Source organism: Lontra canadensis, unplaced genomic scaffold (assembly GCF_010015895.1).
Source record: "Lontra canadensis isolate GAN:19392208 unplaced genomic scaffold, GSC_riverotter_1.0 scaffold44, whole genome shotgun sequence".
In the NCBI taxonomy this organism is placed as follows: Eukaryota; Metazoa; Chordata; class Mammalia; order Carnivora; family Mustelidae; genus Lontra; species Lontra canadensis.
This window is the reverse complement of record NW_022631038.1, coordinates 14,634,847-14,660,506: the sequence shown is the minus strand read 5'-3', so window position 1 is coordinate 14,660,506 and position 25,660 is coordinate 14,634,847. Positions and strand designations below refer to the sequence as shown.

Genomic DNA, 25,660 nt, shown 5'->3' with positions numbered 1-25,660 from the left:
GCAGAAATGCTAACTTTGGGGTTGGAGCAAGTGTGATGAGGAAGGTCAAGCGTGGAGTAGGGGAGTGGAAGTGAGAGCACAACCCAAATCCAAGAAATCTAGTACCTGGACAACCTCCTCCAGCTCCGCCAAGGGTTGGTCGCCTCCATAAATAGGTAGCTTTGCATAGGATGGTACGTAGATGGCCACAAAAGAGAGATGAAGTTTCTACTCACTTAATGACTGGCTGCCCAGGAGGAAACTGAAGACGACACATCTGCAGTAAATGAAAAAGACTTCAGGTCAGAGAAGTGTCTCATCTTCCAGCATACAAAACCACAGTACACACCCTTTCCAAAACACACTCCCAGGGGCGGAGTCTGGTCAGTAGTACAGCCACACACATCCAGATTCAGGAATGCTGCAAGTCTGTTCACAGAAGCAATGAAAATATTTTCTTTATAGGATTCCCCAATGGGTATCTTGTTGTTTGTGAAATATACATATTCAAAGATATCCTTTTCACATGAACTTTACTCTCCAATTTATACCACAACCACCTGCTCTGTTCTCTCTGGGTTCTATATTCTCTACTGAGAGCTGCGACTCCTGAGTAAAGTGTGCTTGCTCATAGTTCTCAGGTGACACCCCTGAATGAGAGGCAGGATAGCATGATGGCCCTGAGATGCTTTCTGACTGAATGCCACTACACATCCCGGTACACAGTCACATCTCACCACCATATCTAGGATCTTCACAAGGTTTCTTTTCTCTTTTTAAGTACATCTTTAAGGCTCTTTCTAGAAGTAAAAGTGATAAGAAGTTTGGCGACCCAAAACCACAACACCACTGTCTATATTTACCTCTTAAAGGCATGAGGTCATATCAAAAAATGAAAACAATTTCTTCCCTCCAGAGGGGGAGTCAGCAGCAGAGGCAGCTGACTTTCTGCTTCTAGAGAGATGTCATTTGAGCTTTACTGAGCAATACTTCCATTAACCATGAAAAGCTCAGGAAAATTGGAATAATGAAGAAAAGAAATAAGAGAGAGACCATAAAAGCCCAGTTCATTTCAAGGAGAAAGCAGTAACATTCCCTTCCCCCTACATTTTAAATATCACAACGAATTTAAGTAATGAAATAAACAATTCACCAAGAGCACACTTTATCTACAACTTTAATTTCTTCCTACTGTGTTCATTACCAAGCTGTTTGCTTTCTTCAGGCAGGATGGGGAAAAAACTTTTAAAAGACTCATTTAACACAGAAGTCAATTTCCACTAATGTATTCTTTGTGTGGCATATGTGGTCTTCCAAAGCAGATCTATACATACAAATATACATATATTAGCCTCTTCCTTTACAAGAACAGCAGAAATTAGCCCACCTTCAAACAGATCATCGCCACTATTATCCCATAGGAAGAACATGAACATGAGAACCATATTTTTTGTAAGAATTGAAAACTGGTTAGTATTTCTGATAGAACTGACATCCTTTCACTTGTATAAACAGCTCTAATTGTGAAAAGAATAACATAACTTTTGTAAGACCCAGATTTTGCTTTCTGAAAAGTTAAGCAGGGAGTATTTTTCATGCATTCTGCCCAGAGGAAGCAGGAATAAAGTGCTTTCCGCCAACTGTAGCAATCAAGTCATTTAACACAAAGAGTTTACAGGTGCTGCGCGCTTTGGTATTTGATGTCTGGAAGGGGGAATATGAGAGGCACCCCCAGACCACCCGAGGTTTCACAGGATCACCAAGGGCTCCACAGGTCCTAAATGTCCAGAAGCTGCTCTGGTATGTGTTCAGCGAAATGGAAGAACGTGAGGACCTTGCACTCGTGTGTAGGAGGCCAAAGTGGGCAGGAGAGACAGATGAAAGCTCAGGCAGCCGCACCACCTACAAAATATTCATCACAAAGATTCCAAAGAACACTTTTTTTCTCAAGCTCTTCAGATCACACCGAGGTAAAGACAGGGACTTTTAATTGGCAAGAATGCATGTCTAGTTTATAAGAGATGAGAGAACATAAGGGACAGTATTTAAAATCCCCCCAAATTTCCTCAAATCTCATTCTGTCCAGAAAATTGAGCCAGTACAAGCAGGAAAGGGGACATCTGCACACCGCCGCGCACAAACATGCCTGCACCTGAGCACTTAGAATCCGAAAGCAAGATTCTAAAACCAGCTAGAGAAAATACAAAATAGTCAAAAATAATACTTAGGCGGGGCACCTGGGTGGCTCAGTCAATTAAGCATCTGCCTTCAGCTCAGGTCATGATCCCAGAGTCTCGGGATTGAGCCCCCCATCGGGAAGTCTGCTTCTCCTTCTATCCTTCACCCTGCTCGTGCTCCCTTCTCACTCTCTCTCTAATAAATAAATAAAATCTTTTAAAAAGACAGTGCTTAGGCAAAATGTGCACATGTGAAACAGACATAAAAGGAAATATATTAAAGTATATACATTGAGTTCTAGCTTTAATAAATGCAACCCCAAAAAAGAATTTTTCTCTACAGAGTTTTCTAACAGCTAGTCCTTCATTAAGTTCCCTTATATGGAAAAAAAAATAATTGTGGTTATTACAGAATTAGGCTAGGCCACAATCTAATACCCCACAGTACTTACCCAAATGTAGAAATCTGTGAAATAATACATATACATTAAACCCTTTCAGAATGTTGGTTCAAAAAGTGCCCACAAGATATGGTTCAGGCTTAGCTTCATCATTTCTTTTTTTTTTTTAAGATTTTTAAAAAATTTATTTATTTGACAGACAGAGATCACAACAAAGCAGAGAGGCAGGCAGAGAGAGAGGGAGAAGCAGGCTCCCTGCTGAGCAGAGAGCCTGATGTGGGGCTCCATTCCGGGACCCTGGGTCATGACCTGAGCTGAAGGCAGAGGCTTTAACCCACTGAGCCACCCAGGCACCCCAGCTTCACCATTTCTAACACAACCCAGATAAGCTCTCCTTAGATGGTTGCTCTAATGTCAGCTGGCTGGCACCTCAGTCATTTACAGAGTACAATCGCCCTCGTTATCCTGGCGGAGAGATCCTCAGGTAGTCCTGTGAAGTAGGCAGGAGAATTATCCTTCCCTACTTACCTGGAGGAACCGAAGTTTATAGAATGAACAAGTAAGAGGTAATGAAAATAGAACCAGGGGGACAAACTGTGGAACACTCAGCCTAGTGCTCTCTGGGGAGTTATAGATGGGTTTGTGCCTTGCAACACATGGAATATTCCTCTTGTGACCATCCATCACAGTATTCTGGTGATAGCTTCTGGGGTCATGCCCTTTAGTCCACCTTCTAAGTCCCTAAAACAGCATAGCTGTTTCTCACCAACCTTTTTCATTAATCCATCTCCCTGGGTTAAGACTCCTTTCAAAACACCTCTTCTTCGACCAGCATCAAAGAAACATGAGCTTGGTTTCTGCCCATCAGTCCGAAGAGGAAAACTGCTAATACTTGGTAACTGACCTTCTAGCACACCACTGTTCTTCATTAACAAACGCGTCACCCTAAATAAGGCACACCTAGCTTGCTTTTATTTAACAGTCAAGCTGTTTAAGAGCTAGAACTTGAGGCACAGCCTCCCCTCAGGTTACAGAAATTCTATAGTCTCCCCCAGCTTGCCCCCTTTATCAGTTCTCACTGAAGTGATTTCTCACACAGAAATGAAATGGCATATTGTGTGAAATGATTATAAGATATCTTTTTTAATTCCTTTGTTCATTTCAATAGTGACTGTTTGAGAGAATGCTAAAATGAGTTCTGATGGTGACAGGTAGAAGGTGGTAATTGAGGTGCCATCAATGCATTCATTTTAAACCACTTGTAGAAAGGGAGCATTATTTAGTTGCATGGGTCTGAAATCCCCAAACACACACATCTATTCTGAGACGATGACAGTTCTCCACATTAGCAGTGAGAATATTAAGCCCACAGAAGACATTTTGGTTGTTTCAACAGAGTGGTGGGAGTGCTATGCCATTTCATTACGCCCAGCCGAAGTAAAGGAAGAAAAGGTGGATGAGGTCATAGCCCAGGAGTGAGGTCACCAGCTAATCTGCCTTCATAGCAACAAAAGAAGTTTGACTGATGAAAAGGTGTCCCCAGGGTAGAAGTCAACATCCCTTTGTCTAAATGAGTCTTTCAGATCAGGAAAGAAATGTGTCGGCTGGCCTCTCCTGACATGCCCACAGTAGCATGTGACTAAGGGCACTTTAAAGTCTGTTGTGAGTGATAGAATGATTAACTGACCATTCAAACCCTAGAAAGGTCACATTAGCTGCCCCTCTCAGTGCTTCAGAGCCAGAGCAGTAGACTGTGAAACTCAAATTCCACAAGGAACTCAGAGAATGATTAAAGTCAGAAGTGATCTGTGGCTGCTTATAAATGAAATCTGAGATACCTAACGTTATCAATAACATGGGAAAGACATAAGATAATTGCGGGTGGCAAAAAAAGGCAGTTAGATTTGCTTTTGGCTTTTTAATGAGCCATGAAAAGCAGTTGGGCTAATGAAAATATTAGTTATTAGCTGTAAATTTTGGAAATGAATGTTGTTTTTAAAAGTTTAGGAGGCTGTCTGATCACAAATATTCCAAAGAGTACGCCATTAATTCAAGACAATCAATAATACAGCATAACCCTCCAGCTATGTTACCAATGAGAAGAAATTTATTCACCAGTTTTATTCCCACTGAAATCCATATCCAAAGGTTTGGGATTGATTATAGCAAGATAGGTTGTCTTCTTTTTATTAAAATATTATTTGTTACTCAAACATTTCTAAAGCAATAACATGTTATGACTCTTTAATTCGTTGAGTAGAGAACTGACATTTCTTGAAAACTTGCTATAAGCCCACAGGAGAGGATCTGACATCATCACAGTGTGTTCTCCTTAACTTGACAGGAAGTCAACTTCAAGCAGACTGACTCGAATCGAGATCTCCTTTGCGAAGCTTAAGCGTCCAGGAAACTGCATTGGTATTTTTTTACTTGGAAAATACTCGAGTTCCAGTGGCTGTACCATCCCGTACCTTGCTTTCTGAAAACCTGGCAAGCCCATGTGGACTTCTGGTAGAATGAGCAATGCAAAGAGCTGGGTGGGACTTGGCATGTCCTTGTACTTCTGGGGACTGATGGACCTTACGACCACCGTCCTCTCAGGCACACCAACACCACCAGGCAAATTAGAAGCACTTCTGTCAGACAAGCCACAGTCACACTCGCGGACAAAGAGGAGCTGGGTCTGGAACCAGTTTTTTGTTCTGGAAGAGTACACTGGAACTGATCCTTTGTATGTTGGCAAGGTAAGAATGGCCGCACAGACAAATTACCAGGGTATCGAATACTGAAAGGGAGTACGAATATGAATTGAGTGAGAGAGGTCACCTAGCCTGTGTTTAAGTCCTGAGAACAATTTTAACTAGCTGTATGTTACTTGACAGTTAGCTGAAATCTAATTTTGGCTTTGTCAAGTACCAGTCAGAAAAGGAAAGACTTCTCTCCTTGTCCAAGGCTCTGTTCTAAGTGGGAGAAAACAAGGAATTGGATTTTGGAGGAAAAGCCTGGGACCCTGCAAGAGCCATCAGTCCCAAAAGAGGCAGCAGCAGCTGTGGGGAATAATAGAATGGAAAAGAAAGAAATGGGAAAATGCAAAGGGGGGGAGTAGAGGGAGCTTTCCCTTTTTTCTTCTTCTTTTTTTTTTTTTTTTAATTTTCCCAAAGCATTTCCATGGTTATTGCCTGGAGCCTAATTTTAATGGGCGGGGGGGAGAATAAAACATTCTTCATTTCAGAAGATCCTCGCAAGTGCTTTAGAAAAGTTGGAGACAATCAATGAATATATTTATAAACTTTACACTCAAATTCCCTTGATTTATCTATCATCATTTCATTTTTAATCCAGGCTTTCTCCAGTGTTTACTTTATTTGGATGTTAATCAGAGACCATTTTGTGAAAGCAACCAAGTGAGAGAAAATGGGAAACAAGGACCTAATTAAAAAATAAATAATTCATTCAAATGATAACTTAAACACTTGTTTAGCACAGAGGCTAAGAATGTGGGTTTCAGAGTCAAACACATGTGGGTTCAAAACCCAGCTTTGCCAGTTGCTTCCAGAACAACTCTGGAAAAGACATGAAGCCCCATTAGCTTGTTTCCTCAAACATCAAACAGGGATAACAAAAGAACTAAAACTTCTCAAAGAGTTGTCTGCATAAGCTCTTTCCCCAACTCCTACCCACTTCTGAATTCAGATCTGACTTCTGTCCACTGCATTAAAGTCGTGTTTTCAGTGCTCCCAAGGACCCCCTACTACTAAATCCGGTGTTACATTTTACAGAACCACCCACCTGATGTGCTGCTGATCAGTCCCTCCTTCTCGAATTACTTTCTTCTCTCTGCCTCAAGACCTCACAATCCCATTTTTCCCTCCTTCCTTCTCAGCCTCTTTGCGGCCCTCTTCCCTCCTCGTGACCACACCCATTCGTGGGCTGGCTTGTCAACTCTGCCTCAGGCGTCTTCTCTACTGACATTCAGTCTCTGGATGGATCTGCCATCCCTCTGGTTTTAAACACCACCTCTAAAGCAGTGGCTCCACAGCCTCCATCTCTGGCTCAGGCGACATGTTGGGGCTTCAGGCTCACAAACCTTATCGCAAATGGGACAGTTCCACGTTTATGACTCAAAGCCCTCCCAAATGTAGCCTATCCGGTAAGGAATTCTTGGTTTTCCTCCCAAACCTGCCCCCAGTCTTCCCTATGTTATTAGCACTGCCTGCCATCACTCAGTTTCTAAAACCAGAGATAAGGTGGTCATTCTTCCCTTTCTCTTGCCCGCCCCCCCAGTCTCTCTACCTGCCAATCATCAGTCCTCTGCTAAAATACATCCCAAATCCTTCATTTCTCCCACCCCCACTTCCACTGATCTCTCTCAGCTGGGCAAACACCTCGATCCCAACCAGTTTTCGCAATTCTACCCACACTTTCTTCTGATCCATTCTCCACACATAAGAGTCAGACCATGTCACTCTGCTTACATCCTTCAGTGTCCTCCCACTATACTCTGAATCACCGAGACTCCTCCCCACAGCTTCCAAAACCATTCCTCTCTGCTCCAGCCTGCTTCCTGGCCTCCCACCACATCACAAGCCACTCTTTCTTTCCCTTCCTCTTGTGTTCCAGGGACACAGCCTTCTGGCATTTCCTACAACTTGCCAAGCTTTGTCTGATTGTTCTCCCATAATAAAATATTCTTCATCTGGCTTCTTTGGTGGTTGGCTTCTCCTCACTCTTTAGGACTCATTTTGAATCTAGGTCTTCCTAGACCATTCTCTAAGGTAGGCCCTTCTGTTAGACTCTCTCCCAGTCACTATTTTTTTCAGAGCTCCAATCACAACCTACAATATCTAATTCATTGGTTTATTTATGAGTGCTCTCTGAAGCCTTGGACTAGACTGTAAGCTCAGGGAGGGCAAGGACAGTGCTCCCATTTTATCTCCAGGGCCTAACACAGCACCTGTCGCATAGAAGAGGCTCAAAAAGATATTTAATAAGTGGATACTTCATGGGGTGGTAAGGATTAAATAAGCTAACACATGTAAAGTGCTTAGCACAGGACCTGGTCCAGAGTAAGATCTTAATGATCATTAGTCTATAATGATAGTAGTGACAGTGGCAGTAGTGGTACTAGTCGTAGATAGGGATATCATTATAGGAACTCAGCAGCTCCTTAAAGCATGTAACCTAACGCAGCTGCAAATCTCTTAGCCTCAAAATCTGTGACTTCTCTTTGATTTCTTCCTTTCCTTCCCTCCCTCCCTCATGCATAACCAGTCACCACATCCTGTCAATATCTCCTCCCCAGTTTCTCTTAGATTCACCTCGTCCTCTCCAGGCTCTGTCATTACTGTGGTCCCTCTGCTCCTCATGATTAGATTAACTAAGCAGCCACTGCCCGTCTCCCTGTAGAGAGAATCTTCCCAGTCCTCCCCCAGGACTCGGGACATTCATCTCCTTGAAGCACCCTTTCCATCATGTCACTCCTCTGATTAAGAAAGCACTGTAGCTCCAATGCTTATCGGAACTCTTAGCATCTAGTTCAAGGACTTGCAGAAAATGAGTCCTCCTCCCTTATCCAGCCCTCCCCTATGATTCTCGAATCGAGTCCTGATGCCATGCTGGTATCCTTACTGGCCCTGATAACATACCACATTTGTCCCTAACACAGACATGTACTCATTCTATTGCCCTGCCCAGGACACACTGTCACCGCCTCTCTGTTCAATCACATTCCAGTTTCTCAGGGCCTTAGTTTAAAAGCCATTTTCATCATGAACACATCTCCTATCTATTCAAAGGCTTCTAGCTTCTATTTGTAAAATATTTCTTCCAACTAGACGTGCATGGCTACTGCTAAAGTTTAAGAAATACATTTATTTGGGGACACCTGGGTGACTCAGTTGGTTAAGTGGCTGCGTTCCACTCAGGTCATGATCCCAGGGTCCTGGGACCAAGCCCTGCATTGGGCTCCCTGTTCCGCGGGGAGCCTGCTTCTCCCTTTCCCTCTGCCTGCTGCTCACCCTACTTATGCTCTCTCTGTCAAATAAATAAATAAAATCTATAAAAAGATCTTAAAAAGCTCTCTCCTTTCCTAAAAAATAGAAAGAAAGAAAAGAAAATACATTTATTTGTATTCAGTAATTGCTTGGTGTGCCTTGTACAATCTAGAGCCCTCTTCCCTTTCCCAAGGGTAGAAGCTGAGATGCCAAACTTAGCCTTTCCTAGGCTTCCCCAACACTGAGCACCCAGCACAGGGTGAACATACAACACTACAGAAAGGCAAAAATTTGTACTGGGCTGCCACAGGACTATGTGTCAGTCACAGTCACAGAGAGCAGATCATTTAATCATCCTAACAGTGCAGTGAGGTAAGTGTGATTCACCACTTTGAGATAATTAGCCTGTGAAAGACTATACTTCCAGGGCTTATTTCTATAGTCTGTTACTAGATAATTAGCCTGTGGAACGTGGTTCAGAGAGGTTATGCTTATTGTCTAAAAATACAAAGAAGGTAACAAAAAATCTGACACCGTAGCCACAGGCTTCTCTTTTCATTGCCCTGAGACTCAGCCCTGAGAAACACAATGAAAAGTTAATGGTGTTAGGGCACCAGGAATCCGACCAAGCCCAGCTGCTTCCTGATGTGGGGAACTTAGCTGTCTAGCACCCTCTCTCTTGTACTCATGATTAGTGCCCTCCCTTTGTTAACCACGCAACCCAGGACACAGAACCCCCGGGGCATCTCTACAGCCATCGTACCCAGCCAGCACTGAGCAGCCAGTGAAGTGGGGTCTGACCCCGCATTATATATTCACTTACCCAGCCACTTCCCCCCTTAGTTCTGAAAGAGAACTTACCCACCTTTCATTCCCTCTCTCCCAGGGCCATTTAGCTTGTCACCTTGAGCTCTGGAAGATGTCTGTTTAGAGAGCCTGCCTGAGTATTTGCTTATTTCAGAGGAGTATGGCAACAATTATCAGCTGTAATTGCTATGGCCTTATAAAATCCACACTGGGCCTTCCAGGGACAAGGCAGTGTCGAGCTAAAGCTAGATTATATTGACATATGCAAAGAGCGGGATGCAGAGAGTCTGTGCGTGGGCACGAAGCTGTGGTTCCAAGGCATGCTGAGGTTAACAGCTACACGGAAGCTGTCTAACCGCGAAGTGTAAGCACTGCTGAGCTCCTGGAATTGTACAAGGCACTATGAGAGATGATAAAAAAAGACTGAAAATCACCCTTGTTTTTAAATATTAAATCAACTAAGATTTTTCATAATCTACCTGGACTTCACCCATTCACTACTCCTTTGACTGAACATCTTATGATCTCCAGCATTATTAGGATAAGGAGGATATCCACCTGTCTTATTCTTTCTGGATTTGGGGAGGAAGAATGTTTTCCCAATATGTACATAACCATGTGTTGCCAACTCCATTCCAGAAGCCCCTTACCTTCCTCTGAAGAGCTGGTACTCAGTCAGCATGAGCAGAATACGAACAGATTATAAAACACATTTTTATTACACTGCCAATTTGCTGAGTGACGTAAGGGAAAGCTATCAATACCTCGCGTTTGCAGTGGTCATAACCAGATGTGTATTCTATGGCTGGCAAACCCCAATGCTAAGCGCACATTACCATGCTGGTTCCTCAGCTAGAGTCTCTCAGCTCTGTATTCACCTTTCCATACGCCCCGCAGCAACATCAGTCAGGGCTGGGACTCTGCAAGCCACAGTTTCTCCTTTTTGGACCAGCACCCCATTGGGTTCCGACAGTAGAATGTACTAGAGGGAGAATCAGAGGCAGGAGGAGGGAGAAGGGACTTGTTCCTGCTACCCAGCCAACAGGTGCTTCCAGTTCCCGGATCCTCCCCACACGCCCAACACCAGCCTCATCACAGCCACTCAGAAAGCGCAGCACACCAGGATGGCAGCCCCTCCTCAGAAATCTGGGTCTGAAGTCTGAAAGAAGTCGGTGCTGGGGACACCTCCTCCATGCTCCTGAAGCTCCAACCCCAGGTGACAGCACTCCCTCTTCGGAGGCCTCAGGTCCAGTCTTCTCCAAACATCTAGATTCCAGGAGCCCAACTGCTGCTTTCTGCCCCCAGCCAGAGGGACACTAGCTGTTTCCTAGAGCTACTAATCCTCCAAAACCTCAGTGTTCCCTTTTGCCTTTCTAATTCTCCACATTGAATTTGCTCTGCTAAAATAACTGGTCTAGGTTTTGTTCCCTGACTGGATCCTGAAATGATACAATTATATTCCTAAGAAAGCAGTTTTGTATAAGCAAACTCTGGTCCCTTTCATACCTGGTCCCCATTTGTACCTGTTCATAAAAGGGTCATCATGCTTCTCTGTGGATGTCCTCTCACCCCCTCCTCCCTCCCTTCTCTCAAAGGCTCACAAACACACACCCAGAAGCTACCTGAAAGATGCTGCTAGCTCTTTTAAAACAAAGGTGACGTTTCACAAAAAACTTTAACCCTAATCCTATACACCCTACATCACTCATTCTGACAATTTTATTGAGCCCTTGTTACATGTGAGAATCCACACGAAAATGAAAGCCACATGAGGTTCCTACCTACAAGGAACTTACCATCCAGAGAATTCCTCAAATTCTTCTCCCAGTACAGACAAAAAAAAAAAAAAAGATAACAGATCTGATGTTCAGCCCAGACTCTACTGACATCAGCCAGGTGGATGGCTCCCAAGGAACCTGGACCTCTACAGCAGCAATGATTTTAGCCTTCTGTTACTTACTAAGCACACTCCATATGCAGAATACTCACTTAAGTTTGGCCTGTGATAACAGCAAGTATGCTTAGTTTTTTTTAAGGACCACAGGACAAAACTTTTTAGATAATAAGTAGAATACCTCAAAACAATCCTGGGTCCTTTATGTCAGCTTCTATTCTTTTTTCTTCCGCCTAAATAATCTGCCAATGCCCTAGATGAACCTATTGCCAGATTACATGTCTTCATATGCCAATACACATCATTTTTTAAATTATGTTATGTTAGTCACAATATATCATTAGTTTTTGATGCAGTGTTCCATGATTCATTGTCTGCGTATAACACCCAGTGCTCCATGCAATCCATGCCCTCCTTAATACCCATCACCAGGCTCACCCAGCCCCCTCACCCCACTCCCTTCTAGAACCCTCAGTTTATTTCCCAGAGTCCAGAGTCTCTCATGGTTTGTCTGCCACTCCAATTTCTCCCCCTTCATTTTTCCCTTCCTTCTTCTAATGTCCTCCATGCTATTCCTTATGTTCCACAAATAAGTGAAACCATATAATAATTGACTTTCTCTGTTTGACTTTTTCCACTTAGCACACTCTCCTCCAGTCCCATCCATGTTGATGCAAAAGTTGGGTGTTCATCCTTTCTGATGTCTAAGTAATATTCCATTGTGTATATGGACCACATCTTTTCTATCCATTCGGGCATCTTGGATCTTTCCACATTTTGAGTATTGTAGACATTGCTGTTATGAACACTGGGGTGCATATGGCCCTTCTTCTCACTTCATCTGTATCTTGGGGGTAAATACCCAGTAGCACAACTGCAAGGTCATAGGGTAGCTCTATTTTTAATTTTTTGAGGAACCTCCACACTGTTTTCCAAAGTGGCTGCACCAATTTGCATTCCTACCAACCCTGTAAGAAGGTTCCCCTTTCCACACAACTTTTCCAACATTTATTGTTTTTTGCCTTGACGATTTTTGCCATTCTACCTGGTGTAAGGTGGTATCTCAATGTGGTTCTGATTTGAATCTCCCTGATGACTAACGGCGATGAACACTTTTTTCATGTGTCTGTTAGCCATTTCTATTTCTTCTTTGGAGAAGTGTCTGCTCATATCTTCTGCCCATTTTTTGACTTATCTGTTTTTTGGGTGTTGAGTTTGAGAAATTCTTTATAGATCTTGGATATCAGCCCTTCATCTGTAGTGTCATTTGCGAATATCTTCTCCCATTCCGTGGGTTGACTCTTTGTTTTTGTTGACTGTTTCCTTTGCTGTGCAGAAGATTTTATCTTGATGAACTCCCAAAAGTTCATTTTTGCTTTTGTTTCCTTTGCCTTTGGAGACGTGTCTTGAAAGAAGTTGCTGTGGCTGATGTTGAAGAGGTCACTGCCTATCTTCTCCTCTAGGATTCTGATGGATTCCTGTCTCACACTGAGATCTTCCATCCATTTAGAGGTTATCTTTGTGTATGGTGTAAGAGAATGGTCCAGTTTCATTCTTCTGTATACAGCTGTCCAATTTCCCCAGCACCATTTATTGAAGAAACTTTTTCCCACAGGATATTTTTTCCTGCTTTGTTGAAGATTAGTTGACCACAGAGTTGAGGGTTCATATCTGAGCTCTCTATATTCTGTTCCACTGTCTATATGTCTGTTTTCATGCCAGTACCGTGCTGTCTTGGTGATCACAGCTTTGTAATATAGCTTGAAGGCTAGGGCACTGGGGTGCCTCAGTTGGTTGAGCTCCCAACTCTTGGTTTTGGCTCAGGTCATGATCTCATGGGTCGTGAGATTGAGTCCTGCTGGCTCCAAGCTCAGTGAGGGAGTCTGTTTGAGATTCTCTCCCTCTGTACACCCTCTACCTCTCTCTCACAAATAAATCAATAAATCCTAAAAAAAAAAAAAAAAAAAAAAAAACCTGAGATTCTTCTCCTCCTCCAAACCCCATTCCTTTGCCTGGAAGCACAGTTCCAGATAGAATGGATTTTCATTTCTTTATGACCAGGTTCCAATAAAATGGCTTTCTATTCTACACAATGAGAGCTGGGCACCTCTGATTTTTTTAATTACATAAATAGAAGATTTGGATTGCAAGAAATAATAATACTGTATATGCAATGAGGAAATGTGAGAATTTCATACTCTAAATAGAATTCTCTAAGTAGAAAGAAAATTCCTCAGCTATTTTTTCGGCCAATGTTATTCTATTTGCCCTCTCTAGATAAGATGCAGCTGAATTCCTCTCGGTGGCAAAATCACTGCCTATGTGATCTGGCCAGGAGTCAGTCTGAAATCAACTCAAAGCCAGCCTCAACCTCCAAACCCATCCTTTTCCGAGGATGTTGTGAATACATTTATTTTCAGGTGTCCTCTTGGTGTCTGTGCCATTTCATCCTCAGAGTAACACCATCCTAGCCATGCTTCAGGCAGCCTTCTGCACCTTTCCCTGTTAGACTATGAATAATAAAAAAGCCAAAGGTTGTTTGTGCCGCCTCTGCTACACTCCTGAAGGCTTGAAGGGAGCAGAGAAGAGCTGGGCATGTTAATACCCTTTTCTCTATGCATATCGCCGTCATTATTACCATCATCATAATCGGCCCCATTTATAGCATTCCTATTATAGGAAGACACTGTGCGAGGTGCTTTACATATATTCATTTCTAATGATCCCAACAACCCTTCAAAGTAAGTATTAATGGTGCTCTCCACATTTATAATATTAGAAATTTGAGAGTAATAAACATTCACTACTTTGTCCAAGTCCCTCAGCTTATAACTGACATTATGTTTTAGGCCAGATATATCTGCCTCCACTAGCCTAAAGCTAAAACTGGTTGTCTATTTTATAAACTAAATCTCTGAACCATGCAAAGTGCTAAAACCCACTTTAGAGAGAGACTGTTACTTATATGATAACACAAACCTTCAGAATTCTTGCCATAAAACGTTATCTGTAATTAGAGATGCAGAAATGTATTTCTAGGCTTAGTATGAAAATAGTGCCCTGGACTCCTTTTGAGAGTGCCTTATTCATTACAAAGTAATCCAGGAGATAACATAGTTGGATGGGCAGATAAAAGCATGTCCCTAACTCAACTATCCACATATAGATTTGAGTGATTCAATTACAAGCCCAGGAACTGGTCCCACCAAAGAGAGATACACTGATGCAAATACCAACAACCAGCTGTTAAATCCATTCTGATACCCAGAACACAGGCATGCATACATAGTCCTATTGAATGAAATTACTGAATCAGGACTGCAGAATCAGAGTTGCAGGAGTCCCTGGAGGTCATTTACAATTTCCAGGACAGTGGCCATAGCCTATTTATTAATCAGTCCATCAGTTTTTCAGGCAACTTGAATCATCACAAGGTTTTTGAAACTCCAAAACTTAGTTTATGTCAAATACTTATTTTAAAATGTTAGGTTTGTCCACTTTTTTTTCTTGAGTGGAAATGCTAGGCTCCTCCTTATTAGACTTGCTCTTACTCTCATGTTGGGGGCCTACACTTCCCAGAACTCCTGTTTTCCATATTTCTCAGGGAAAGGAACCTAAAAATACGGCAGTACATTCAGGATACTGAATGTGATGTGGAAAGAATTTTACTTATTCATCAATCTATATTTGGTCTTTGATACAATCACGTTCAATGTATATTAATTCTTTGTAGACCAACAATTTAAATGTTTGGGTGAAAGAAATTCTTCCTGTTTGAAAGAAAGTCGTAAGTTTGGATCAAACTGAAAATCAATTAACTTCCACCACCTCTTCATATGCATAATGAGATTTGGGGGTTTGTTTGTTTTTTTTTTCTTAGCTTCATTCAGACATGGACAGGGGAGATGGATCCATCAAATACATCCTCTCAGGAGAAGGTGCAGGTGTCGTGTTTACCATCGACGACACCACTGGAGACATCCATGCCATTCAGAGGCTTGATCGAGAGGAAAGGGCCCAGTACACTTTAAGGGCTCAAGCCCTAGACAGGCGGACTGGCAGACCAATGGAGCCAGAGTCAGAGTTCATCATCAAAATCCAAGACATCAATGACAATGAGCCCAAGTTCCTGGATGGACCTTATGTCGCCACTGTGCCAGAAATGTCACCAGTGGGTAAGGTGGAGAGTCACTGATTCTCACAGACAGCAGTTCTTCTACAGAAGATCCTCCTCTCTATACACAGAGAGAATGTGCAAAACAGCTCACAAAGTCTAAAACTGGACCAAAAATGACAACCAAGTCCCTAGGCAGGAAACTACTTAGACAGTGAAATCAGCCACAGTAAAAAATAATAGTAACAATAAGCTTAGAATTGTTATTCAGTTCTGATTCTTAAAAGATAGAGGGTAGACAGATAAATGTTTGATTCATAAGGAAGAAGCATTTTGGTATTATCAAAAAAGCAATGAAGAACCCAAAGACTGTGTTATTCTTACTGGTTACTAAGAATTTAAAACACAAATTAACTCCTGTCTCACTAGAGAGGCACAAGTTAGGAGCTATGGAAGCTTGACCTCAAAAAGGGTTCTCCGGAGGAAGCAAACATAACAATTGCAAATGCGTTAAGATTGCCTATTCAGCACTGCTTCCAGCCTTTAGCAATTCAATTTGAACAGGTTTCCACCATCTCTCTTCCTCAGGGACCTCTGTTATCCAGGTGACAGCCACAGATGCTGATGATCCAACCTACGGCAACAGTGCCCGGGTAGTGTACAGCATTCTCCAGGGCCAGCCATATTTTTCCGTGGACTCCAAAACAGGTATGTGATGCAATGTCATCAGAGCTGGATGCTTTATTCCCTACTAATTCATAACTGCTACTTATGATAAACCCAACTCTCCTTTTCCAGGACTCTATAGGGACTGTATTAATGAAAGAAGATTGTTACAAGCTTTAGGATTAAGACAGCAAACAACCACTGCCCTGGTGGGTAAAAGCAGCACTATGTCTAGACAGTGTACGGAGTCTGACTGGAGAGGCCAAAAGGCCTGCCTACACAAAGGGACATCCTCACTAGCCTTCAGTAACTCCTACAGCTGAATTTATTCCCAGGGATTGTCTTTTATCACACCAAGAAGACCTAAGAGGATTGGCACATTAACCTAGGCTCACTAGAGAACTAGAATCATTGATTTTGAAACTATGAAGAGCCTTAGGGGAACCATAAAGTCCAGTACCGGTCACTTAACAAGTAAGGAAATTGGGAACTGAGACCTAACAAAGTGCTTCTATCTGCAGATATGTCCCCTGACTTTTGGTCTGATGCTCTTCCCACTGAACCACCCTGTACTAAGTAGAGAACATGGCCAGAATAAGGAGATGCCAGGACACAAAGATTTTGCTGAGGGGGGAAAGAGCGCAGAACATGGGATGTGGCCCCTAAAAAGGCAAGTGCTGAGTGGGAAGCTCTCACAGGGAGGACAACTAAAAGAACTGGATGTGTAAGAAGGAATGTGGCAACAAAGGATAGACAGAAGTCTGGTTGTGGTTTTTTGTTTTTGTTGTTTCTTTCAGTTTTACCTGAAAGCTTTGACTACAGAATTTATGTTTTATCATTATTATCCTGCTTGTGCCAAGCTTTCTTCCTTGTAAAATACTTTCATAGACATTACCATATTTGAGCCTCCCGTTATTCTTGTGAACCTGTGAAATACATGGCAGAACTGTTATTCCCATTCTACATACAGGAAAACTGAAGACCTAAGAATAATTAACAAGGAACTTGAGTTAAAAAACAGTCTCAGAGGTAAAGTAAATGGTTAACACTCAAAGTCACCTCTCCATTTGAAAGAGAAAAAATACATTTCTATTAGCAACCTGATAGAATTTTTTTTCCAAAAGTCCTAAGGGGAACCAGGCATTCAGAAAATTATATCATAAAAGCAGAAAGCGAGGGAGTATAAATTAGGAGGAGGAAAGAAAAAAAGGTTGCAGTGAGGGACTTCTATAAAACAGTAACTTTAACAATTCTGCAGAGGGGGAGGGAAAGTGGAGGAATGCCCACAGGGAAGAAAAATACAGACAGGAAGAGGGTAATGTGTCCTTTATATCCTAAGAGGAACCTTATATTATTTTGACAGCTCCCAGGGGGCATCTTTAGTGTTAAGGTCAAAAATACATGAAAAGATAGTTATTGCTGTGCTCATAGGGCATTTAAAAAAAAGAAAATGCTGCATATTTCACTTCAGAATGCTGTTACTATAATGCAATATATACACTTCAGGAGTAAAGTGGAGACAGGTTTGTGGTTCCCAATCTCTCTTCTTTGCATGCAAAAGGTCTATTTAGCCAAGGGTCACACTGTAAACTTGCAGTAAACAAGCCTTTAATCTTTGCCTAGAGTGTAGAGAAGTCAACTTTTCTACATAGCAGGGCTAAAAGGGAGATAAAACATTATAGCACACCCTTGGCAGTATCAAAACAACACATTTCCCTGGATTTTGATTTAGACCCCTCTTCTTAAATGAAACTGTATCATCACACTGTGATGCTGCTACTTACTGTCTGGGGGAGTTCATCCCTTATGCATGTTAAAAATGAACAACTCAACAGAGCATCTTTCATGTCCCAGCTCGTAGAAACCAGTGATACACATAGGTAAGCAGAACAAAACCGAAGGCATATATAACAAAAGGACAATCAAATTAGAATTCCAACCCGGCTTACAGGTATTAGGGAGACAGGGAAAAGGAGACTGGGAGTGAGATGCTCAAGAAAAGTGATTCACACTACAAGGGCTCTCGGGGCTAGAGAAAGTGCTGGCTGAAAGAGAATTATCTAAAATCACAGATTTGCAGACAGACGAGGCTGTGTTTTACGGGACCCAAAGCCCCAGTTTTCTTTGGTACAACAGACCCTTGAAATTGGCCCGGACTGCTAGTCCCTAACTCTGTTCGAGAACCGCTGCTGCCACCTCCTGTTCTCTCCTTGTAATGTCGCCAAAGGAAGTGGGCCCTAAGCTCTTCCTCCTGGGATAGTGTCGTCTCACCATTTGTTTAAGCACAGCGCTCATTCGAAGCTAGAATTCTGACCTAAGTTTAATAAAATACAGATGATTTGCATCTAGACTCTAAATACTAACAATCCACAAGGGAGAAACCTGAAAGCCAACCTTAAACACTGGATGTGTGGATTTGTTTTTAAAAGCAGTCTTTTCTATCCTGCAGGTGTAATTAGGACAGCACTCATGAACATGGACCGAGAAGCCAAAGAATACTATGAAGTGATTATCCAAGCCAAGGACATGGGAGGGCAGCTTGGAGGACTAGCTGGGACCACAACAGTCAACATCACCCTCTTGGATGTCAATGATAACCCACCCCGCTTTCCACAGAGTGAGTACCTAACCAGTGAGAGTAAAGATCTCAGGCCAGAGGGAGGCACCTATTACAGAAGAGGAAGAAAAAGCCCAGCCTGAGTTCCTCTTAAAGTTCAATTATCCATGGGTTCCCTTCCTACATTTATTATTCAATTCTCACGTCACCATTTCCCTTCTGGGTCCCAACATCCCATAGCACAGAGCCAATGTTTCTCACTTCTTTCATTACCACCACTCTCTGGAGCTCTTATATGCTTTTTTTTTTTTTTTTTTTTCTTGATTTCCACACCCTGCACTCCACCCCATAAAATGAAATACTAAGGAAAAAGATTTTGTCGGGTACGGCTGAACTTTAGAGAGCCACAAACCATTGTAGCATCTAAGATTTTTGTTCCTATCTCCCCCTTCCCCAAACTGATGTTGGCCCCCTAGGATACAATACTGCCCTGTTGAGAACACACACACAGAAAATAACCCAAACTGAAGGTCAACACAGAGGCACCCATCTGACTACCTTAGCCAGTCAATTCACAAGAGTACCAACCACCTGCTTTCCAATGGCACTGGGCACGAGGGATACAAGATGCTTGAAACTCAGTCCCTGCCCCTGTGAAGCTTAAGATCCAGCTAGGGAGTACATACTCTACACTCATCAAAAGTTAACCAAAAAGTAGCATTTGCTGTGCCACTTGAGTAGTGCAGAATGAAACTTTCACAATAAACTAAGATGAATGAAGGCTTCATTGAAGGATAATACTGCAACAGGGACTCAAAAATATAAAAGATTTAAATAGGAAGAAAGAAAAACATTCCAGAAGGGGGAAGCCACTCATTCATCCAAAAAATACTTGCTTCAGGCACCATCTAGGTATGGCATATAGAACAGTGTACAAAACAGACAAAATCTCTGCTCTCTGAGAGCTCATTCCAATAGAACCTGAATGTAAAGAAAAAATATGTATCTACAGTATAAAGACCTGGAAGTAAAGTAGCAAATGTGATTTCATGTTCAAAGACTCCCTAAAAATGGAGACCTGCTCTTTAGTGTTTTAAATGTGTTATATTTCTAAATATTTCTATATTCTAGATGTGTTATATTTCTAAAGGAAGTCACCAAAAAGTTTCTGAGCAAGACAGAGACCTAAAGGAAAGCTAATCTGAGAGCCATGTACAGATGGGTTGGCAGGAGTGGAAACTAGAAGCCAGGGAATCCATCAGGGAGGCTTTTAGAATGTTCGAGATTTGAAATGATAAGCACTTAAGGAAATAGCAGAAAGAGTGCAGTGGGACAAGTAAGAAAACATGGGTTTCTGCCTCCTGATTTCTTGGCTGAAGGAACCACAGCAGAGGGTGGAGTCAAAGGTCACTATGATGTTTGACGTCTGGGTGACAGGGAGTAGAATTGTAGCACTGATAGAAACAGAGGATGCATAATGGAACTGACGGCAGGGAAGGAGGAAGACAAACTCAGATTTGAATATGAAGTCACAGCAGGACAATCTGACTGAATGGCCTTAAGGAGGTGGAAATAGAGAGCTATACCTGTGGAATGGAGCCCAGGAATGGAGACGTGAATCTGAGAATCAGAAGCCTAAAGGGAGCAGTCGGAGAAATGAGGATAACAGACACAATTTCATGAGGAAGACCTGACCAGGAAACTCAGGTTTAAAAAAAAAAAGAAGGAAAGAAAGAAAAGAAACTAAACACAGAGTCAAACCAGACTTTTGGCTAACATCTATACTTTGAGACAGCCAGACCAAGTGAGTCATCTCTTTTATCTATATAAAGACAGGAAGGAAATTCAAACATCCTCATACAACTGTATACACAGAGACCCCATGACATTTCATAAAACAAAAAGGCAGAATACTAGGTACATATTTCACAAGTGGTGCAACCAAGTAGCTACTAAATTGATGAGTTCTACAGGACAGCAGGGCATCACAGAACAGTTTGTGAAATGCCACACGGACTGGTTTCTTCCTTTGTGTACGTTTATTACTTCATGAACGGCTCACACTGCACACACTGCACACTACAGATTCCTGAATATCCCTGAACTACCCTATTTGGCTTTTTAAATTTGATACTCGACAGTACCTCTGATGAAGACAGAAAGAGCAAAAGCAGCAAGTTATTACATAGCTCGTAGGTATGTGGATTTAGACAAACTGCAGGAAAGTCATACCACCCCAGACATGACAACTTTACAACCGCATAACACAATGCTACCCAGGGTTTTAGTCCTGCTCCACAAACCAACATCTTAACACCCATTCTAAAGCAAACATTTTGAGTTACCACTTTTTCAAGATAATGGGGAATCTAGCATAGAGCAGAAGGACTGTGCTGCACAGAAGATGAAATGTAAATGGATAAAAGTAATCTGCCTGCAAGCATTCTTTGCACATCATCTCTGCTTCCCCTAAAATCGTAATTATTTTTGGACTTTTAACAAATTGTCTTTATCTCACCATTAAATATCTCCCCATCTGTTTGTTAAACAAAGTTTAAATGATCTCACTATTCCACAAACCTACCTTGGATAAACTCTCTGCTTTACTATCTTCTGATTGCTTATTTTAAAAATTCAATTTTCCTTCCTTTTTATAAATATTAACATAGCTGATCATGGAATGTTGGCAAAATGACACTCCTACTATTTATATTGAACAAGCTTAGTTACCTTTAACTGAACCAAATTTAATGGAATATCAAGATCTCAGCTCTAATACAGTGCATCACATGTAGAAATTTTATGTATATGTTTTTTTAAATACAGAACACATAGCTTTCCTGGTGTGGGGAAGACACTTGTTTATTTTTCCTAAAAGTTCTATAATAACAAAGTCTAATCCATCAACAATTTTGGAAGAGAATGGAAAGAGATTATGAAATCCAAGTGCCTGCCAGCTTAGTACAGACATTAGCAATTTCCTGTCTCGTATTTGCCAAGAACAGGCATTATTTCTTCTCCTGTGCAAGGGAGGGTGCTGTGAGCTGGTTGGGTGCTGTCAACCTCCCCAAATCTTCATGAACCTCAAGCCCTCACCCCAGGCTTCCCTGTAGCTCGCAATACACATTAGAATAAAAGAGACCATGAACATATTGAAAATATGATCATGTGATTTTCCCTGTTATTTAGTCACATTTTGTTTGACAAAATAATGAAGAATGCAAAAAGTTGAGCCCCAGAGAAGGTACGTGAGTAAAGACACAACTCTAAATTTAATTGTGAAGCTGAGAAGGAGAACGTTACCAACTCTGAGATTCTTATATTTTGTGAGAACTTTCAGGGTATTCTGTTCTGGACCAAGAGAATAAGAAACGACAGAGATTTCCACCGGGCAGAAGCAAGCGCAAGGACATACAGACGCACAACACATGGAACTGGAGGGAATTTGCTCTCTGTAGCTATTCCTCCTTTACAGATCACTGACGGCCATTAAATTTGGGCAGGTGGCCGCAGAGATGAAAACTCTATACACTGGCTTGGCCGCAGAGGAAAATGTGGGCATTTCAAGTCTAAACAGAATAAATATGTACTTTGCAATCACAATGGTTTTTTTTTTCTCAGAATGAATTAACATTTGGGGAGATAGTTCACTAGGAGGGACTGAAAGATTGGAAAGCAAGGTAATTCCTTCAACTCTGAAGGTGGATTCATTGAGATAAGAAATATTTTTGTTTTTATTTTGTCCTATTCTTAGGATTGGTCACGCCTTTTTGGCCCATCCTTATCAAACATCCAGTACAGGCTAAGACCTCATACTATCTGCTCAGCCTCTTCCGATTTCAGTTTTTCTTCTGGAAAACTCAAGTTTTAATTCTTGAAGCAGAAGAAAGACGTCTGTTCCAGCAGGCCTGATATGATTTGACACTGCCGAGGCATTTTCTATAGCAACAGATTACAAGAATGCATGTTCTGACCTTTCTCCACAGAACATTATCAGATGAGTGTGCTGGAATCGGCTCCAGTCAGCGCCACTGTGGGTAGAGTGTTTGCCAAGGACTTGGACGAAGGAATCAATGCCGAGATGAAATACACCATTGTGGATGGAGATGGTGCAGATGCCTTTGACATTAACACAGATCCCAATTTCCAAGTTGGCATCATAACTGTGAAGAAGGTAATCCAACTCCTCTTTCCAAATCATGTTAATGGAGGCTTTGAATATATATGAGATGTTAGTAAGGACTGTTGTACTATTAGTACACATTGCTTCAAATCCTTTGATAAACATTCTTTCCACTCCTTTAAAAAAAAAAAAAACCTCTTACTTCTTTTGCTTACATGTAAAACTGGCTGTGTCGTCATTTTACAGAGAGGGTATCATGTCATAATAAAAATATATTATAAATACGTCCTTTCTCCTAGCTCACTACTTAACCACTTAAAAAATTATTGCAGCTTAATTCACTAATGATGTTAATGACTTGATCAAGATTTGCAGTTGAACAACAGTCATTTTTTACTGTAGTATACCATAAATAACAATAAAGCAAGCTATAATATTATTTATGAATCAATAAATAACACAAAGATTTTTTAATTGCTACGATAAGATCCACAGATGCTAATTAGACTTGGAAAAGCTTCATCAAACATAGCTGCCGGGTAGTATTATCACTTGAAACTCCTTTGCTTCACAAATTACCAGGTTTTTTTAATGTAAGCTATCAATTTTTTGGTGGCATAAAGCACATATGGATATACTGATATGGAAGATAAAACCTTAAAAAATTGAAGTTTTAATATCCTACTAGGTACATATGTGATGAACTTTAAAAACTCATTGATTTAATCTTCTTTGTCTATTTTAAATATATCCAAAAACGCAAGGTATGTTAAATTATTTATTCAACAAATACTTGTTGAGCGTCTCCCTATGTGCCATGTATTATTCTAGGCATTTAATGTAGAGAGTAAATAAAATAACCAAAAATACCTGCCTTCATGGAGCTTACATTCTAATAAAGGGAAGAAGACAATGAAAATAGCAAGTAAATCAACAAATCAATATATCAGAAAGTGATAAGTGCTACAGTGGGGAGGGGTAAAACAGAACAAAAGTGATTATCAGAAAAGCCAACATGACTTCAAATTTTAAACTGGGTGCTTGGGATTAGCTTCACAGAGAAGTGACATTTATACAAAGACTTAAAGTGGGTAGAATCACAGCACAGAGCTGGGCAGGCTGACAATGCAGAACCCTGGGAGGTGCCCTACAAACGACTTTCAGTGAGAACTACACATGCAGCCCTGAAGACAAGGGAAGGGGTCAGAGATACTGTGGAAAAGTGTTCCGGGCAAAGGGACAACCGGTGCCAAGGCCCAGAGATGGGTCTCTGCCTAGTTTGTTTCAAAACCAACAAGGGGGTTGATAAGGCTAAGTGGAGGGGAAGACCCACAGATGAAAAAATTCAGAGAAGTAACAAAGGAACCAAACTGCATAGGACCTTATGGGCTGCTGTTAAGTACTTTTTCCTCTGAGTAAACCAGGGAAGAACTGGAGGGCTTTAAAATCTGAGTGGATAAGTCCGTTAAGCATCTAACTCCTGATTTTGGCTCAGGTCATGATCTCAAGGTTGTGAGATTGAGCCCCACATTCAGCAGGGAGTCTGTTTCTCTCCCTCTCCCTTTGCCCTTCCCCCATTCATGCTCTGGCAATCTCTCTCCCTCCATAAAATAAATAAATCTTTAAAAAATAAAACATACAACATAACTGGACTTTCTTTATAATTACTCTGTCGGCTGTGTTGAGAAAAGACCATAAAAGGGGAGCAAGGATGGGAACAGGCACACCAGCTGAGATTATCGCAATCATCTAGGTAGATGACGGTGGCGTGGCCTAGGGTAGTAGGAATGGAGATAGTGAGAAGCAATCAGAATCTATATATATTGTGAAAGTAGAGTCAAGGGGATTTCCGAACAGATTGAATGAGGACATGAAAGAGAGGTGAAATGAGCAACCAGAAGAGAGCTGTCTCTGAGATGGGAGTCTGCAGGTGGCAAATAATGGGAGTAAGTTCGGGACATGCTACCCCAGTGGAGATGTGCAGCAGCTGCTGGTTATAGGAGTGTGGAGCATGGAGAAGAGTTCTGAGTTGGAAATAGAAATTTGGGAGTCACAAGCATATAAACGGTACTTAAAGCAAATACAAGAAAATGACATTCCAAGGGCCTGAGCACAGATGGAGAAGACAGTGACATGAGCCCCACAGCACCCCAACGTGAAGAGGTCAGAGAGAAGAGCAAAGGACAGCAGGGAGACTGAGAAGGAGAGATCAGGGAAACGGGAAGAGAATTAAGGGAGTATAGTGTTCTGGAAGACATGAAAAACCATCTCCAGGAGAAGGGAAAGACAAATGCTATTGAAATTCTTATGAGACCATTGAAAACTGACCACAAACTTTAGGAACATGGAGATCACTGATGATCATGATGAAAGCAATGTTCATAACTTACAATGGAGCACAAGTTAATGTGTTTAATAACAACTTTGACTATATGCTGTTCCACAGAGTTGAATTAACACTGCTTTAGAAGGCACGAGTTCACCTATTTGCCCTGTATTCACTTAAGCAATATACCAATACAGCAAAAGAACAGACAGATTCAGCATTCCACCAACCAGAAATCTTTACAAGCCAGCACACAATGACCTCAAAACAGGGTAAAATGCTGATAATAACTTCACAATCAAATAAATCTGAATGTAATTTAAATACTGCAGTTTCTTACTTTATTCTCATCCCTTGAGAGTTAATAACATGTTAGAAATATAAAAGATGACTAGAAATAATACCAATTTGGTATATGACATAGGATTAAGAACATTCTCCTTTCATGTGGTATGCCTCAAGTAAACAGATAATAATACATTGCTTACCATGACTGATAACTGTAAGCAAGGTAAATATCAAAGATAATTATTGTTGTATGAAAGATAAAATGCTTCAGATAATCACTGTTTCTTTAATGCAAAAATTTTCTTTAAAACAATTAAGTAATCAGAAAAAGAGCT

At 41.4% G+C, this 25,660-nt stretch overlaps 1 protein-coding gene across 2 annotated transcripts in view; it reads left to right on the top strand.

Annotated features, from left to right (window-relative positions):
* Positions 1-25,660, top strand: part of CDH20 (cadherin 20) — a 203,622-nt gene that overhangs the window by 146,949 nt on the left and 31,013 nt on the right. For both annotated transcript variants that reach the window (XM_032872301.1, XM_032872303.1), the window contains 5 exons: positions 4,902-5,301; positions 15,132-15,426; positions 15,954-16,073; positions 18,481-18,648; positions 22,575-22,762. In XM_032872301.1, coding sequence (XP_032728192.1) covers positions 5,056-5,301; positions 15,132-15,426; positions 15,954-16,073; positions 18,481-18,648; positions 22,575-22,762 — 1,017 coding nt within the window. In that variant the 5' untranslated portion in view covers positions 4,902-5,055. The remainder of the gene's footprint in view (positions 1-4,901; positions 5,302-15,131; positions 15,427-15,953; positions 16,074-18,480; positions 18,649-22,574; positions 22,763-25,660) is intronic.